This window comes from Canis aureus, chromosome 31 (genome assembly GCF_053574225.1).
Source record: "Canis aureus isolate CA01 chromosome 31, VMU_Caureus_v.1.0, whole genome shotgun sequence".
In the NCBI taxonomy this organism is placed as follows: Eukaryota; Metazoa; Chordata; class Mammalia; order Carnivora; family Canidae; genus Canis; species Canis aureus.
The window spans coordinates 35,008,593-35,024,989 of NC_135641.1; the positions used below are offsets into that span (position 1 = coordinate 35,008,593).

At 30.1% G+C, this 16,397-nt stretch overlaps 1 protein-coding gene across 1 annotated transcript in view; it reads right to left on the reverse strand.

The window, feature by feature from the left end:
* The window catches only part of SI (sucrase-isomaltase), an 88,397-nt gene that overhangs the window by 58,466 nt on the left and 13,534 nt on the right, over positions 1–16,397 (reverse strand). Inside the window, exons 9-17 of the mRNA XM_077880193.1 lie at positions 16,160–16,272; positions 13,441–13,566; positions 12,712–12,843; positions 12,506–12,625; positions 10,552–10,665; positions 7,500–7,584; positions 6,425–6,542; positions 4,872–5,043; positions 1,247–1,363 (exon numbers count right to left, since the gene is read on the reverse strand). Coding sequence (XP_077736319.1) covers positions 1,247–1,363; positions 4,872–5,043; positions 6,425–6,542; positions 7,500–7,584; positions 10,552–10,665; positions 12,506–12,625; positions 12,712–12,843; positions 13,441–13,566; positions 16,160–16,272 — 1,097 coding nt within the window. The remainder of the gene's footprint in view (positions 1–1,246; positions 1,364–4,871; positions 5,044–6,424; positions 6,543–7,499; positions 7,585–10,551; positions 10,666–12,505; positions 12,626–12,711; positions 12,844–13,440; positions 13,567–16,159; positions 16,273–16,397) is intronic.

Here is a 16,397-nt window from a genome sequence, read left to right on the forward strand (position 1 = left end):
ACCAGCTACTGCCAACCTGGATTCACCCTAATGTTTACACTGAAGACATATTTCCCTTTTGGCTGCTCCCAGCTAATCAATAAGCATGGTGGGGGTACTGTTCAGGCCCATTCCTGGAAGATACAGGGCTTTCCCAATGGTCAATTTTGCCTTGAGGACTCACCACTGGACTGAGTGGAAACTTCCTTAGAATTAGGCTGCAGTATATGGCTCTCCCTAAAAACCCTTCTTCCTTGCCTTCATCTTCACCAGATTCAGACCCCAATTGTGATGTAAATTTTTTCCTGCTCCCTGCCCTTTATCTTTCACAAGTGTTTCACCAATAAATCTAACATGTCTGTCTCGGCATCTGCTTGTTGGAGGCATAAACGAACATACAGTGTAATGTAATTCGTATCAGCCTCTCCCATGAGCACAAATTTCTTGAAAGCACCATTTAGGCAGGTTAGGAAATGACTAATCTCCAATTTATACCTTTTCCTTCTGTTCTGACATGCTTCCTTTCTGGCAGAGTTCTGAGTGGTTGACCCTCTTCTCAAAGAGAATTAATGACTCTGTATGTAACCAGTGTGTGAGCAGTGAATAATTTCTCAACCAACATGCACTTAATTGACTTAATGGTTTCACCTAATTTCCCTCATTTCCTCTGAGAATTATGTCTTTGAGAGTCAGAGCATGCTGAATTCCGAGGGCGGATAGAAGAGCTCAGTATGTCCTTGTGTTTCCACTCCCACCAGTTCAGACGCTTGTGGTGATAGTTTTATTTTCCCCAACCTGTCATTCCAGTTTTACTTATTATGGAAAGACTCTGGACTCAAACTACTTTTCAAGTCTCTTAAATTTCTTGTGCTTCTTTAATAAAACAAAAAGTGGAAATCCTTAATATTACATTATATTTTTTATGGAAGAAAAGTTACCTGCAACTTACATTTTTAGAATTTAGACTCAAAAAGCTTGGGCATTAAGTATTAAATTATTTTAAGTTAAAGCGATGTAACACACTTGTATATGCTTAAGGTTAAAATAAATATTTATGTTGTGACATCATTACATTTCTGATTTCCTTAATTGGACCTTTTTTTAATATATAAAATATTTGCATGCCTTGAGAAGAGGGCTTCTAACTCCTCTTTATGAATTATGCTGCAAATTTTCAGACTATATCTTCTATAGATATGAATTTAAATACATTGGTAAAACTAGAATTAGGTTTTGTTTCAAAACATGGAGAGCAAGAGGCATTTACCTCATATCCATCAGCATTATGGTTCCTGGAAAATGGATAAAATGCCCCAAGTTGCATCCACCTTCTGCAAAGCTCTTCTGTGGTGTTAACCACAAATCCACAGATGTCTGCTCCAACCTAAATAACAAATATATCTATTATTCATAGTGTAAAGAGTCTCAAATTTGCCTAGAGCGTCACATTTTATGCCTCAAATGATTAATTTACATTACTTAACAATCCTTTTGCTTTTTGTCTTTATATATTCTTCCTTAACATAGTTTTATATTTTCCAGTTTTGCTATGTACATACCTCTAATTGCATTATGTTACACTTTTTTAAATTGCTTCCTTATATATTGTAAGTGTCATGTATTTACTTTCTCCTTTGATCTAATCATTGTTAACTCAATATATAATGTGGAATTATATTATTAAAATGTGTTGTTTCTTAATCCAAAACTCACTTGCCATGTTTTATTTTTTCGTTTATAATATATTACTGTAACAGTAAAATTGTAAACAATGTCACTTAGCCATATAAAATGTCATTTCTTTCCTTCAAGGGTCTTCCAGAAAAAACTATTATCCTTAATTAATTTTTTTTTAATTTATTTATTTTTTTTATTGGTGTTCAATTTACTAACATACAGAATAATACCCAGTGCCCGTCACCCATTCACTCCCACCCCCCGCCCTCCTCCCCTTCTACCACCCCTAGTTCGTTTCCCAGAGTTAGCAGTCTTTACGTTCTGTCTCCCTATCCTTAATTAATTAATTTTTTTTTTTAATTTCTTTATTTATTCATGAGAGACACAGAGAGAGAGAGAGGCAGAAACATAGGCAGAGGGAGAAGGAGGCTCCCCTCAGGGAGCCCGATGTGGGATCAGGACCTGAGCTGAAGGCAGATGATCAACCACTGAGCAACCTAGGCGTCCCTACTATCCTTAATTTAGTATGTTCACATTTATTTAAAATTTTGCAAGCATTTATTTATTTTTCTAAATAGTATAGACATATCCATAAACATTATAGTATTGTTTCATATGTTTAACTTTATATAAATGGCATATTGCATGCATGACTCAGAATATCATTTTGTTCTCAAAGCATTTTTGTGAGATTCATTTATGTTAAATGTGAACATTTAGCTCTTCTTTTCTATAATAATATATGAAAAATGCTCCTATAATATTTATATATAGTTTTCTTTGTGAATATTAAAAACTTACTCTTATTCTGTGGTATTATATATATTAATACTTTGAAGATTATTCTCCTGGCTTATTAGAAATGTACATTGTTTAATCAAAACTCATTGTAATCATTTGTAAGTACAGTGACAGTCTATGAAAATTTCCATTGTTCTGTTTCTTGTCAATTGCTCTTATTTATAGACTTTAATTTTTGCCACCTTATACTTCACCAAAGTTTTTACTTTCATTTCTCTGAATACTAGAGAAGTTGAGAACTTTTTCATATTTTTACTGAGTCTACATGGTTTTCTTTTTCTACAGAATTACCCTTTCACATCCTTTCCTAATTTTTCTATTGTTTTTACCTTCTACAAATTTGTAGTAGGCACTTTGAATTGGGTGTTAGGCATTTATAGGCTATATTAATTGAAAAATGTCATTTTCTAGTGTGTGGGCAACTTTTTTTTTTAACTTTTAAAATAGTCTTAAATGAACAGAAGTTTGTGTTTTTTTTCATTTTGTTGTAGTCAAATTTATGTTTTTTTATTTTTTTAATTGTGCCTTTTGTGATCTGTTTAAGAAATATCCCCCTAACCTAACATCACAGAGTTACTCATATTTTCTTCGAGTATGTCTGTTTACTTTTTATACATAGATCTTTAATTCATCTGAGATTGATTTTTGTGTATGGTGTGAGGCATGGACCCACTTTATTTTATTTTTTTAAATAGATAATCAATTATCCATATGAATATTTGATATTTTCCTCACTGATCCATAGTGATAGTGCTATTAGTTAATATTTCATTAATGCATGGGCCTATATCTTGTTTTGCCATCTTAATCTATTTGAATACAGAGACAAATATCATTGTGCTATATTACTGTTTTATCAGATAGGGTAAATCTTTGTGCTATTTTCTACTTCTTTAAAATGCGTTGTCTTCAACATGAAGGTTAGATAATCTTGGATGTTCCCCAAATTCACTTTACAGTGTAAGCTGGAATATCACTGAACCTGGATAATAGTTTAGGAGATTGCATATTCCTAATATATTAAGCCTTATTATATATGGACTTGGCATATATTTCATGTATTTAGTTATTTAAAATTTTCTCCAAAATGTCCTATATTTAGTTTTAATATTTACTCTTGGTTATTTATTAATCACTTGCTATAATAAATAACATCTTAAAATACTAATATTATGAGATTGCTTACTTTTTTCTATTGCAGACAAACTTGCCAAAAATGCTGTATTTATTCACATTTTCAAAGTCACATTTGTAATTTCATTTTGTTAATATTTCTCTAGAAACTTTGCTTTCATTGCACTAATGTCTTCTCTTACTTTCATTGCCTACTTCCTTCTTTAGGTTTATTCTGTTTTCCTTTTTTCCATTTTCTTAATCAATGCACTTTAGTCATTTATATTCAGCATTTCTTTGTTTTTAATCTTAGAAGTTAAGGCTAAAATTTTTCTCTAAAACACACTTAGCTTATATCCCAATTTTGATATGAAGCATAATTGTGAACATTCAGTACTAAGGATTTCCCCCTTCTTTTCTGTTCAGTTTATTTTTTAACTCATAAATCATTTGATAATGTGTTTTTTATTTTCCAAAGTCAAGACTGTGTGTGTGTGTGTGTGTGTGTGTGTGTGTGTGTGTGAAGTTTTTGTTGTTGTTTTGTTGGGTTGGGTTTAGGTTTTCATATTATTTTCTGAAGCACTATAATTTACTAACACTTTTTACATTATTTCTTTTTAGGTAGTGAACGTCTTTAGTGATGAATGTCAACATTGCATACTTAAAAAAAAAAAAAGATTTTATTTATTTATTCATAAGAGACACACAGAGAGGCAGAGACACAGGCAGAGAGAGAAGCAGGCTCCATACAGGGAGCCTGATGTGGGACTCCATCCCGGGACTCCAGGACCATGCCCTGGGCCAAAGGCAGGCACTAAACCACTGAGCCATCCTGGGATCCTTGGCATACTTTTTTAACTTGATATAGAGACATCAGATTTTTTTATGTTTGTGTTGCCTAGCATAAATTTTCTTTACTTTTCAAATTTTGAGATTTTCTCTGTCCTTATTTTTTATCTTTTTTATAATGTTCTTTTATTTTCTTATTTTCCCTATCATCTTATCTGGTACCTTAAGATAATGGGAGCTTTAAATATGCTTTGTTTATACTGATATTTGTTTTGTGTATTATCTTGAATTGCTTGAATTTTACTTATTCAATTTTCTCATTCTAATGGCTTGAATATTATAGACATTATTCATATTCTTTTTTTTTTTTTCATAAATTCCCTAAGAATAAAGATTGAATTTTACTGCAACATACTTTTAGTCATTTTTTTGGAAAATCATTAAGGTGATAATATTACAAAATTAAGAGTAATTCACCTAATTTATAAATAACACTCTACGAAATTGCTTACCAAAGGCATTCCAAACAAACTGAACTCCAGCATTCCTGCAATAGACCATTCCATTTGTTCCCATGAAGCAGTATTGTCTCCTAACCAGTGTGCAGCATAGTGCCCAGATCCAGCAAAAGTTGACCGGGTGAGAATAAAGCTTCTCTTACTAGGAAAAACTTTTTCTACAGCTCTAAAAATAAAAGTAAATTTATAAATAAGTTTTATTTTTAAATAAATACAAATATTTTATCATTTTTATAACAATTTTGTATTTATCTATGAATATTTACTTATTTAAATGCATTCCAATCAAACAAAAAATCTATTAGAAGTGGTTCAGAATTTTATTTTCTCTACCAAATTAAATAGATATTTTTTATCCATTCAATATTTGTTTTAGCATATATGGTCTAAACTCATAGAAATCCCTTTGTGATATAAAATTTAGTAAACTGAACTTGAATTCTACACATTTTTGTGGTGCAGTGATGTTAATGATGTATTAATGCCTGTATTTTCAAATATTAGTATGCAATCTTGAGATAAAAGTTACTTTTTGTTTGTTTCTAGAAGTTTATCATCCACAACTACTGGTATTATTCATCTTACCTCTACTGGTACCTGAGTATCATTGATAATTTTTTCCATAAAAGGAAAATATTCAAAAAAAGATACAGAATTTTTATGTAGTATATAAAAGTATCCAGACTTTCTTAGTAAAAATATAATGTTAATTTCAGGTGGCGTTTCTATATTTTAATCTTTATAACATTGAACTATAATGTTGCCTTTCTCTTTTTATAATTTATTTCTTTATACATTTCAATATATGATGCTCTATTGAGTTTAAAAGTGAAGTAAATAAACACTATGAAGACAGTGTATAAAAGTTGTAATATCATGGTGTTTTAGGACTAGACAAATGTGAGTTTTAATTAAACTTGATCATGGTCATTTAATAATGGGAAAACTTAAAATGTATTGAGATCAGGATCTGGGTGCTATTGACTATTGCACTATAGGTCCTAATATAATGGTTGGAAAATAGTAGGCAATCAAGATATGATTGCCTTCCTTTGTACCATATTTTTTTCTTTTTTGTATGCAAGTGACACATTGCTTTAGAAAATTACTTTTCTAAAATATAATTTTCAATAATCTATTATATAAAAACTACATCGAAATCCTTGATTTTGAAACATAAGGACTTATTTAGAAACAGCACTCTCCCAGGACAATTGTGAAGTTCATGCTTAGAACACAATTATATTCAGAGATAGCAAACTGATTAAAACTATGAAACGTAATTTAAATCTTTTTTAAGCATAATTTAAATCTATGAATTAAAAAAAGAGTTGCAGCTAAATACTACACCACACAGTTCTTGATTAACTAAGTTCCAAATTCAGGAAGATTAGTAAAAATACTGATGCTTTTAATGCCCTAATTTTTCCATGAAAATACTATCTTTGTTTTCTTACTCTTGCTGTTTTCCAACTATTTTAGTAAATTATAACATATATTTCTACACAGTAAATATTAAAGAGGTTTCTGAATGAAACTGCACTTACTTCTCTGTGGCTATAGCCATGCTGTACCCATAGAGGCTGTGAACATCATACTGCTTCCCCCAGTACTGCACAGCATCCATGCAAATAGTTTTGGAATACAGGAGTTTGTCAAGAATATCTTAGAAAAAATACATGAGAAATGTTTTTTAAGATATATTTTGCCATTATAAACTTCATAATCCTTAAATAATGTGCTATGTAAGACCATACTTAGTTTTAAAAAATATGAAAGGCAATTGAAGCGAAGTTCTAATTAGGTCTGCAACTTCTACTCCTGTTGATTAACTGCAAGGTTTGCACTTACACTAAGAAATACTCTGCTTCCAAATTTCAGTACTAAGTAAATTCATAGAAAAACATCCTTTAAACATATATATAGAAATATATTTATTTGTATTATACATCATATACAACCATTTTAAAGCTTTATAGCTTAGTTTATTTAAATATAATTATTTACTTTATACGTGTCAATCTGTTACACAATTACAAACCATTCAGATCTCTGCTTTTCATTTTTTTGTGCTTTCATTTGCAGGCTTATGTGGGGTTGCCATAATTATTGTCTTCTTTCTTTGTTTTTTTTCTTTCTTTAGATATACTTATTGCTATCTATCTATTCCCCTAAGAGAAAATCTTTTTGTTTTGTTTTTTTTTACCCACATTTAATGATGAAAAACTTGTTTTTTAGAATATGTGAGATGTAACTATTCACATTAGGTTCATTCTAAAAACTGCACAGACTTACAGCATAGTGCTCACGGTAAGAATTTGATCATTTAAATTGTAATTTCAAACAGATTTTGTTTCTTTTCATTGATTATTTAATCATGGGCAATTTATCAGTGATAAAATCAATATGCTATACCAAGATTTAAAATCATCCTCCTTTCTTAAGCATAAAAATTTTGGCTCAAAAGTAAACAGAAACAAACAAACCAACAAAAATCACATTGATTTCAGGGTCTCAATATTGTATCAAAGTTTGTGATTTATAGATATATGCTAGAATTTGCCAGACAACAAGGCAAATTATTCTCAGTTAATGGTAAGTAAATAACCAAGTAAAATTTACCAGGAGTAAAAGGTGGATAATTCAGTTTGTTGTTATTGCATCCTTTCTGTGAACCTTGAATAAAGCTGGAAACTTCATTCATGTCCTGCATGGATATAACATAAAGAAGAGCTGATTTTAAATAATAACAGAAGTATCTTAGAAAGGATTCAGATTGTATATCACCAAAAAGTTTTTAATTTACTTAGATTTAATTGTACATGTAAAACATGAATTATAAGTTCAAGCAACTTTCTCAATAGTTAAATCAGTCTTTTCACTGTGAGTCCATCACTGTACACATTTCTAGCACATTCATTTATTCAACATAGTTTGCTCATTTCAGCTAACATTTAGCTAGCTTCTAGATGAGCATTGGTGACAGCAGGCACAGCACTTTTTGCATAGCCCTTAATTCCTATACTCTCATAAGAGAATGAAAGTGAAAAAAAGGTAAATAGCATTTTTAGTATTCTAATGAAAACAGTCAGGACCTTACTGAATCCCTGTAAGAGTCTCAGGGAACCCTAGGGCAGCTGGACCATATTATGAGAACCAGTGACTTAAACATCTCTTGGAGGAAGAGCTGTGTTTATAGATTTTTTTTTTTTTGCCATGTAAACCTAAGGCCCTAATATTGTCTTGCCACATCATAGCCCTGTGACCATAACTTTAAATAAAGTCTTTGAAGGGCAAAGACAATGTATATAAAATTATATTTCACACTACATATGATCAAGAAATAATGAAATTTTCTCCTCTGCTAATTGCATTGAAGCACTTCTATAATTTTTCAACTTTATTTTCCACAACTCTGTAATATGTAGTCTCTGCTCTCACAAAGGCATAGACTTTCTTCACACTCAGTCAAGTCCCTTGTTAATTTTATTTTCCTCAGAAGAAATATATTTTCTTTATTACTCTTCCCTTCTGTTATCCACATTATGCTCAGATGGAATTAATATGAAAAACTAAGGTTGCTTAAGGGAGGAACAAAATAAATTTCTCATTGTGATAAAAGATATTAAAATATAAATGTTTCCATTTTCCAAATATTTTCTTAATAGTCATAAAGAAGAAAAATTATGTGGTTATTCTAAAGTATTGGGGTTATTTTATTGAAATTACCTGGAATATTCTATTCAATTTTATTTTCCTATGTCTAGCGAAATTAATATAAAGACATACTACAATTACACAGCCAATAATTTTAGGTGATCTTAAATATTTTTTCTTCATGAGTCCACCAATTAAATTAAATTTAAAAACAACTTCAACTGCTGAAATTCATAATTGGGAATTGAATGACAATTAAGCTCACATAATTTTCTGAAGTGAGTGATATTTACACTAAAATTCAAAACAATAGCATGGAATTTAAATTAGAAACCTAGTAAATTATAACGCTACTTTTAAATTTGACATAAAATAAAATTTCAGCCGTTAAATAACAATACTTTTTACTGTATGTTCATTCTATCAGAACAAATCTGAGGAAAGTGAAAGAATTAAGGAACCAGTTTAGCAGTAGGATTTGGCAGCTATTCAAGTAAGAATTGGAAGCAGAATAACCACTGCTTATACATCATATAAATTAATTCAGTGATGCTTAGTGACTTTTGAAATCATACTGATTATCATGTGTTTTGCTTTTTAAGCTCAATCAAATGCTTATGTATTAGTATGAGAACAACTCTGCCTTTCTCAGATGCTCTTCCTCGTCCCATCCCCTCCCTCTCTTTGGAGATGAATCAAGTTTTTGTCTTCAGTGGCTATAGGAAATGAAGTATTCTCTATGTACAGCACAGTCAGATTCTCTTTTACTATTCCTAAAGTGTCATTTATGCCGTAACTCTGCTCTAATGGATTCAAACTGTTCCTAAGCAAAAACAAAAACAGTAATAAAATAAAACAAACAAACAAAAAAAACCCAGAAACTTTTAACATGTAATACATTGAGATTGGGGCTAGAACTAAAAACAAAACTCAAGAATGGAATGCAAGTTTTTATTTCTATCAGCAACTAGATATTATTGTGATCTCAGTAGTTTTGTGTCAAATAGCTAAAGCATCACTCTTTATCTTCATTTTATTCATCATAAATAATCCTGAAGATTATGCTACCCTCTAACTCAGTTGCAGGTTTTCAGCTAAAAACACAATTTTCTTTTTTGTATTCTCCACGGCATACTTGTTTTATTGATGGTGCAAAGTAAATGCTTCTTAACAAAGTTAACTGATTAAATAAATAATCACTGAATGAATAATGAGCAATTCATGAAAGTAGAGATATTGTGTAAACCATACAGCCAAAGAAAAGTATAGCTATCCGTGGGACATCCATTATCTCCTTCCAAAATTCTGTGCAGTTGTGATACCTTTGAATAAAATCCCTGATGGTCTCTCTGTATTCAGGTTTATTAGATTTTTTTTCTGAAATACAGAATTCTGGAATCACCAACTAGTTTCATTCCCCAAATGTGATTGTGGTTTCCATAACAAAAGACACTAAATCATTGACTATCATCCAGTATCATTGTATATAATAAACCCAGAAGCAAGCAATCAATAGTTATAGATATAAAACTTCATTCAAAGAAACTTTGCCTACTGCAATTGTGATTTGTTTTACCCCATAAATTATTAAAAAGAAAGTTTCTAAAGGCTGAGGACTCATTTATTATTATAGCCCACATTGCACATTGTTGCAATCGCTTGAATACTGTAGACTATAAATATTTTTAGAATTGCATTACTTATCTCCAAATCTTAACTGTTTTCAAACATAAATTATGAGTCAGAAAAATATAGCACCTTGTGACAGAAATGAAATTTATTCTATAAAGGGTATTACTGAAGAAGAAAACTCTCCATTTACAGTTTTAGTTTTTATTCTTTTCTAACTCAGGAACATGACAGTTTTGAATTTATACATTCTAGAAAAATATTCTAAAATTTTTTAGTTTCATGTTCAATACATTACAAAATACACCTTGTCAACTTAATAATTGTTTTATAGAAAAATAATTCTACATTAATTGTTCAAAATTACTGGTTTAAAATAACTACTTACAATCCAAAGTCCATCATATTTCACTTCTTGATAGAAAATGCTGCATTCATTTGCCCACCAATCTATGCAGTTTGGATTAGTAAAGTCAGGGAATACTGTTAATCCTGGCCATACCTAAAAGAATAGATCATTCACATACACATAAAAAAGGAAAATAGTGATAATACAGTTATTGAGTGGAAAATAGTAAAAAAATATTAAAGTTATTATACTGTACCATCTATATATTTTTAAATTTTTTCTTTCTTTTTCTCTTCTACTTTTTCTGGGAGAGAGAAAAAGTGTGAGTGGGGGCAGGGGAGGAAGGGCAGGGGACAGGGCAAGAATCCCAAGCAGGCTCAATGCTCAGCTCGGTGCCCGACACAGGGCTAGATTTCACAATCTTGAGTTCATGACATGAGAAATTAAGAGTCAGACATCCAACCAACTAAACTGCTCAGGCGCCCATTGTACCATCTGTATTTATAATAATCTTAGGCCTACTTTAAAATGCATTTAAGTGACAGTAAAGTAGATAAAGACCATAAAGCATATAGGAAGGCAAAAATATAAGAGCATGGAATAAGGCTGGTCTTTTGATTGCAATTAAATTTATTTCTTAGCATCCTCCTAGGTTAGGTTAAAAACAAACAAAAACTATATAATATATTCATTGTCTGATAAAAGAAAGTATACTATTTAATTTCCAAAAAGGCATTTGCTTCCAAGAAATTCAAGTAAAAAGAAGTCTTTTTATATTTATTTTTTGTTTAATGAGAATATGACACTTGTTATGTGATGGGTAGTGTTCCAAGAATTATTATAATTATTAGCTCATTTAATCTTCACTAGAACTATAGGAGAGAGGCATTATTTTTTAATCACTACTTTACAGACGAGTTATTTACTATAATTAAACTCACTCTGCAGATGAGAGAAGTGATAAACAGAGATGTTAAGTACATTTTTCAAGATCACACCACTAATATGTGGCACAGAAGGAATTCAAACATAGCAAACACATCTGAGTCCATGCTATTAAACACTGTACATATTATGCTATCTTTTTGTGATTTATACTTCTTCAAATTATCTACTTATTACTTAAAATCATGACAGGCAAGAGAAATTCAGTTTAACGTGGTCTGAAATAAATCATATTGTATCATATACTAATTATGAACAAAGCATATTCTGTGAGATACTAATAGGCATTATGAGAAAAAAAAATTCAACTTTTATTTCCTGATGGAACCCCTATGTATTTGAATAGACTTTCACCAGAATTTTTGACTGATGACTGTAATAAAAAGTGATAGAATATTCTTCATTATAGTAAATAATGCTATAATAAACATGTTTTTTATAAATCGACATTATCTCTTACTTTATTTTCTTTGACTAAAGTACAGAAGTGGAGTTACGAAGTCAATATAGTTAGGCCTTACAGTTTTGATATGTCTTAAAGGTGTCTCCAAAAGAATTTTTGTTCTTGTTAAAATTATGCATTTGAGATCTACTGTTTCCTAACTCTGCTTATATTAGCTCTGTGACATTAGGAAAGTTACTATGCCTTTCTCAAATTCACTTTTTCACCTATAAAGTAAGAATTCTAATCATAGCTATCTCATTATTTTATTATGAGGATTAAACATAAATCATAAAATTTAATATCCAGTATTCAATTTATATAAGTAATTATTTTACACATCAAATTACTAGAATCTAATAATTTGTAATCTAAGTTATATTTTGTTAGTTTTGTTTTAATGTGCATAGCATTGAAAATTACCTGTCTTCTTACAAAAAATGTTTTAGAGATCACTGAAATATTTCCTCTGTCTAAAAAATTCTTTACACAATTAAAATACCAAGTCCTGATTTGTAAGCAAACACACACATACTCTTACAAAAACTTTGTGGTTACCCAACAGAATATCTCAGCAACACAACTTTAATGAATATAATAATTTACCTCTCCAATAATTGCTGTAGTCCCATCTGAATCATTTACCCACACATTTTTTGCATTTCCCCTGTCATAGGTTTCATATGCTGCTCCATTGGCAAGCTTATCTATGGAAATTGCAGGGTCCTAACAATAGAAAAAAAATTATTAAAAAATCTATTAAGATACAAATGCATAAATACTAAAAACAAATTAATAAATAATGTCATTACCAAGATGATGACATATTTCTGTCCATGGTCATGTAAATCTTGAACAAATTCAGGGAGCCCCTGAAATGCAACTTTATCATAAGTAAAATCTTTCTTGGCTTCCATATAGTCAACATCAGTGACTTGTGTATCCTGAAAATTAGTAGAGTATATTTCAACAAATAGTAATGAAAGAACTCCAATCACTCTAACCTTTAGGTCCAATGAATTTGTATTATAAACATAATGATTAAAAAGTAAATGAACTTAGATCTTCTATTTCACTAAAAACACAGTGAAATTGTTTATAAAACTAATTTTTCAATTGTAAAGTACATAAGCATTAAATGATTATTCACGCTTGTTTCCATGATGATCACTGGATAAGTACTATATTTTATATATGGAAATCATTGATTAGAAAACAAAATATACATATTACACAAAATGCTTTACATTTTAATTATATTAAAAAGCACATAGACTGTAAAAGTTAATCCATATTAAAAAACTGAATGTCACGTTCACTGTTAAAAATATATTCTATTCTAATATAACTCATAATCAGTTATTAAAATTTCAAGAAGACTTGGCTTTGCGTATGGGTTTAAAAAACACTTTATCATTAAAATGCAGTTTAATAATTCATACTTATATCATATTATATAATGCTGACAATCCCTACATTTATAATTATGTGATAATATTTAGCTTGGTGTTATAGTCCCACAAACCCTTGATCCCACTTACAAATGGTATGCCAGCATCTCTATTTCTTTTTACCACTTCTTTCACTACATCAAGTGACTTATAATTCCAGCGACTCAGTTGGAATCCAAGACTCCAATAGGCTGGCATTGCTGGTCGTCCTATGAGCTTTAAGTAAATGAATATTTGATTAATTTCAATAAGGAGCATTAAAATTATTATTAATACGCTTCTTATTCTGTTATCTCTAGTGTTTATTTGAGTTAAATTACATATTTTGAAAAATATTTAGTGTTACCTGAATTCTATGCCCTGGATATTCTATTAGAACTTTATTATAAAACACTTTACATTTTGTCCCTAATCTCTGTTTTGTTAAAAATTAGAAAGTTAGCTCTTAAAAAAATAGCATTTGCAAAGGTATATTCTGCCGAGCATGCAAAGTTAAAAAAGAGAATATAAAAATAGCATCAAAGAGAAAAAGAAAATTGTCCCACCATACCCTCACTTCCTGTAGCAATAGAATGAATGAATAAGTGAACAAAATGGTCCTCACGTAAGAAAAAAAAATGTTTAAAAGTATACAATTTCTATCCCCTTATATTTTGACACATATTTTTCTCCTTTTCTAAAGATTAATATTTTCAAAATATTTATAAAATATGTGTTCTGTAAGCTCCAACCCAGTTATTATATCAAGTACTTGTCTCATTCACATGCAGGGCATTGGCTTCTCCCCATGGGCCAACAAGAGTCTTCTGTGCACACTCTCTGTGCGCACCAGCAACAGCATATCAGTGTGTCATCACAACAGAGGACATAATTTTGCAATTGGAAATATGGGTGTAACTAATAGTAATTGTTTTCACTAAAACAAAGTATTAGGTTATATAAAGACATTTGTAACATAAGACTTTATTGGCGTGATGGATTTTTAAAATATAGGCACATGTGTATATATTCCATGATTTCTTATCACATATGTCTAAAAAGCTACAATGTAACATTTAAAAAAATTACTCATATTGAATTATTGTATTCTACTCATTAAACACTAAATTTATTTTAAAAATAAATTAGTATCAAAACCAAAAACATTAGCATTTTAAAACTCATTTCATAAACATCTTAGACTTCATAGAATTTCATTAAAGATTAGGACATGTAATTGAAATGTCTGTGTGTGTGTATCATATATACATGGCATAATTTATTTTGAATAAAAGTTTACAAAATATGATTATATATCATATTAATTTATATATTATTTTAAACTTTATATATAAACTTTGTTTTTAAAACTATTTGGTCAGTCTAATAAATTCAATTTTAAATATTAAAATATTGAAACCTCTAGTGGGCTAGCTTATGCAGAAAAAAATTGTTTTTCTTCAAACAAGAAATAAAGCTCTTTTTCCTATTATCTACATAACTATTATCTACATCACAGTGATTAATTGTGCCATATTCTACATAACAATTGTATCTTATTGCTAAAAATCAAGTCTCTGCAAGGCTATCCATAAAAATGAAGCAAGTGTGCATTATATGCTATGCTACGTGTATGCTGTATTCATACACCACACATGACTCAAGCTCAGCTGCTGCTGACCATAGACTTTACTCAGCACATAACAGACAACAATCTAAGCTAATATCTCACAAATCCAATGTCAAATTCTTTCTAAAATGTACTATCCACTGTTTTGATAGTTTGATTACCATATGCACAGTCTGTCTAAAGCTCAGCCTAGCACTGTAATTATGACTTAGTATGACAGACTGTAAATTTTGTGTGCTTTTCTGAAATGCATATTTCTTAATAGCAATTTAGGAAATGTTAGGCACTGTAAATTATTTACTTGTGTAAGACCCTACCTACTCTCATTTCACATTTTTGGATCCTAATTAAAGAAAGTTTTTGATAGTAATTACTTCTCCTTTAACATCATTTTAGCAAATGGGAATTGTATATCAGAGATATATCAATTAAACAAGATTTTAAATTTAGGTAGAGTCCTTAAATCTTATGCCAATAAAAATAATTTATTTTTCTGTAATAACACTAGGAATTATATATTCCAACATTCACAGATCATGTAAAAAAACTTATACAGAAGAAATACAATGTTATATTTTAGAAGCAGGCTCAAGATAAGCCCTGGATTCCTTAACTCTCTAACCCATCTTGGATTTAGGTACATGAAGACATTATTTAATAGGTAAGGAGGAGTTGCTTAGAAGATATAAGACTCCAGACTATATTTCAAAATCTGCCCTTCTATGCCTCAGCATCAGAGCCAATTCTCCTGGAGTTTACCTACTGTGCAGCAAATTAACAGCAAATTTCATTAGCCCTTCTTATAACTCACTTGCCTCTAGATTTTTATCAACAAGGTGTATGACCTGTACATCTGTTGCCTATCCTCAGCCTTGAATATGATACCTCCCTCTGCTTTATCTCACCAAAGTAGGTCATGAATAAGTGAAGATTTAATATGCACTATTTCAAAGAAATCCAACTCTTGAACTCAGCTGCCTAGAAGCAACAAAAATTTGATATCAGAAATATAGACATTTATTATATACATAGTTTTCATGGTATTGGAAAAATAAAAACCACCTACTCATACCCAAAAAATGGTAAGATTTAAAAATATATTTAGCTAAGAAGCTGCAGATATCTTAAATAAAATTAGACATGTGAGACGAAAGAAAATTATGGTAGAAAATAACTTTATAAAATATATGTAAAACATACCTCTTGATACTGTTGAACTACCTGTTCTGGTGTATCTCCTAGAAAGATGTAAAAGTCCAGAATTCCACCAGTAACTCTGTAAGTTACTACTGGAGTAGGCTGGATGAAAATTTCTACAAATAAAATTGGAGAAGCATACATAATTAGTAAAAATAAACACAGTGGTAAAATAATTTCAGTGCTTCATATCAACCACATATTTTTACACTGTTTTAAATAATTAAGGTAAAATAAGATA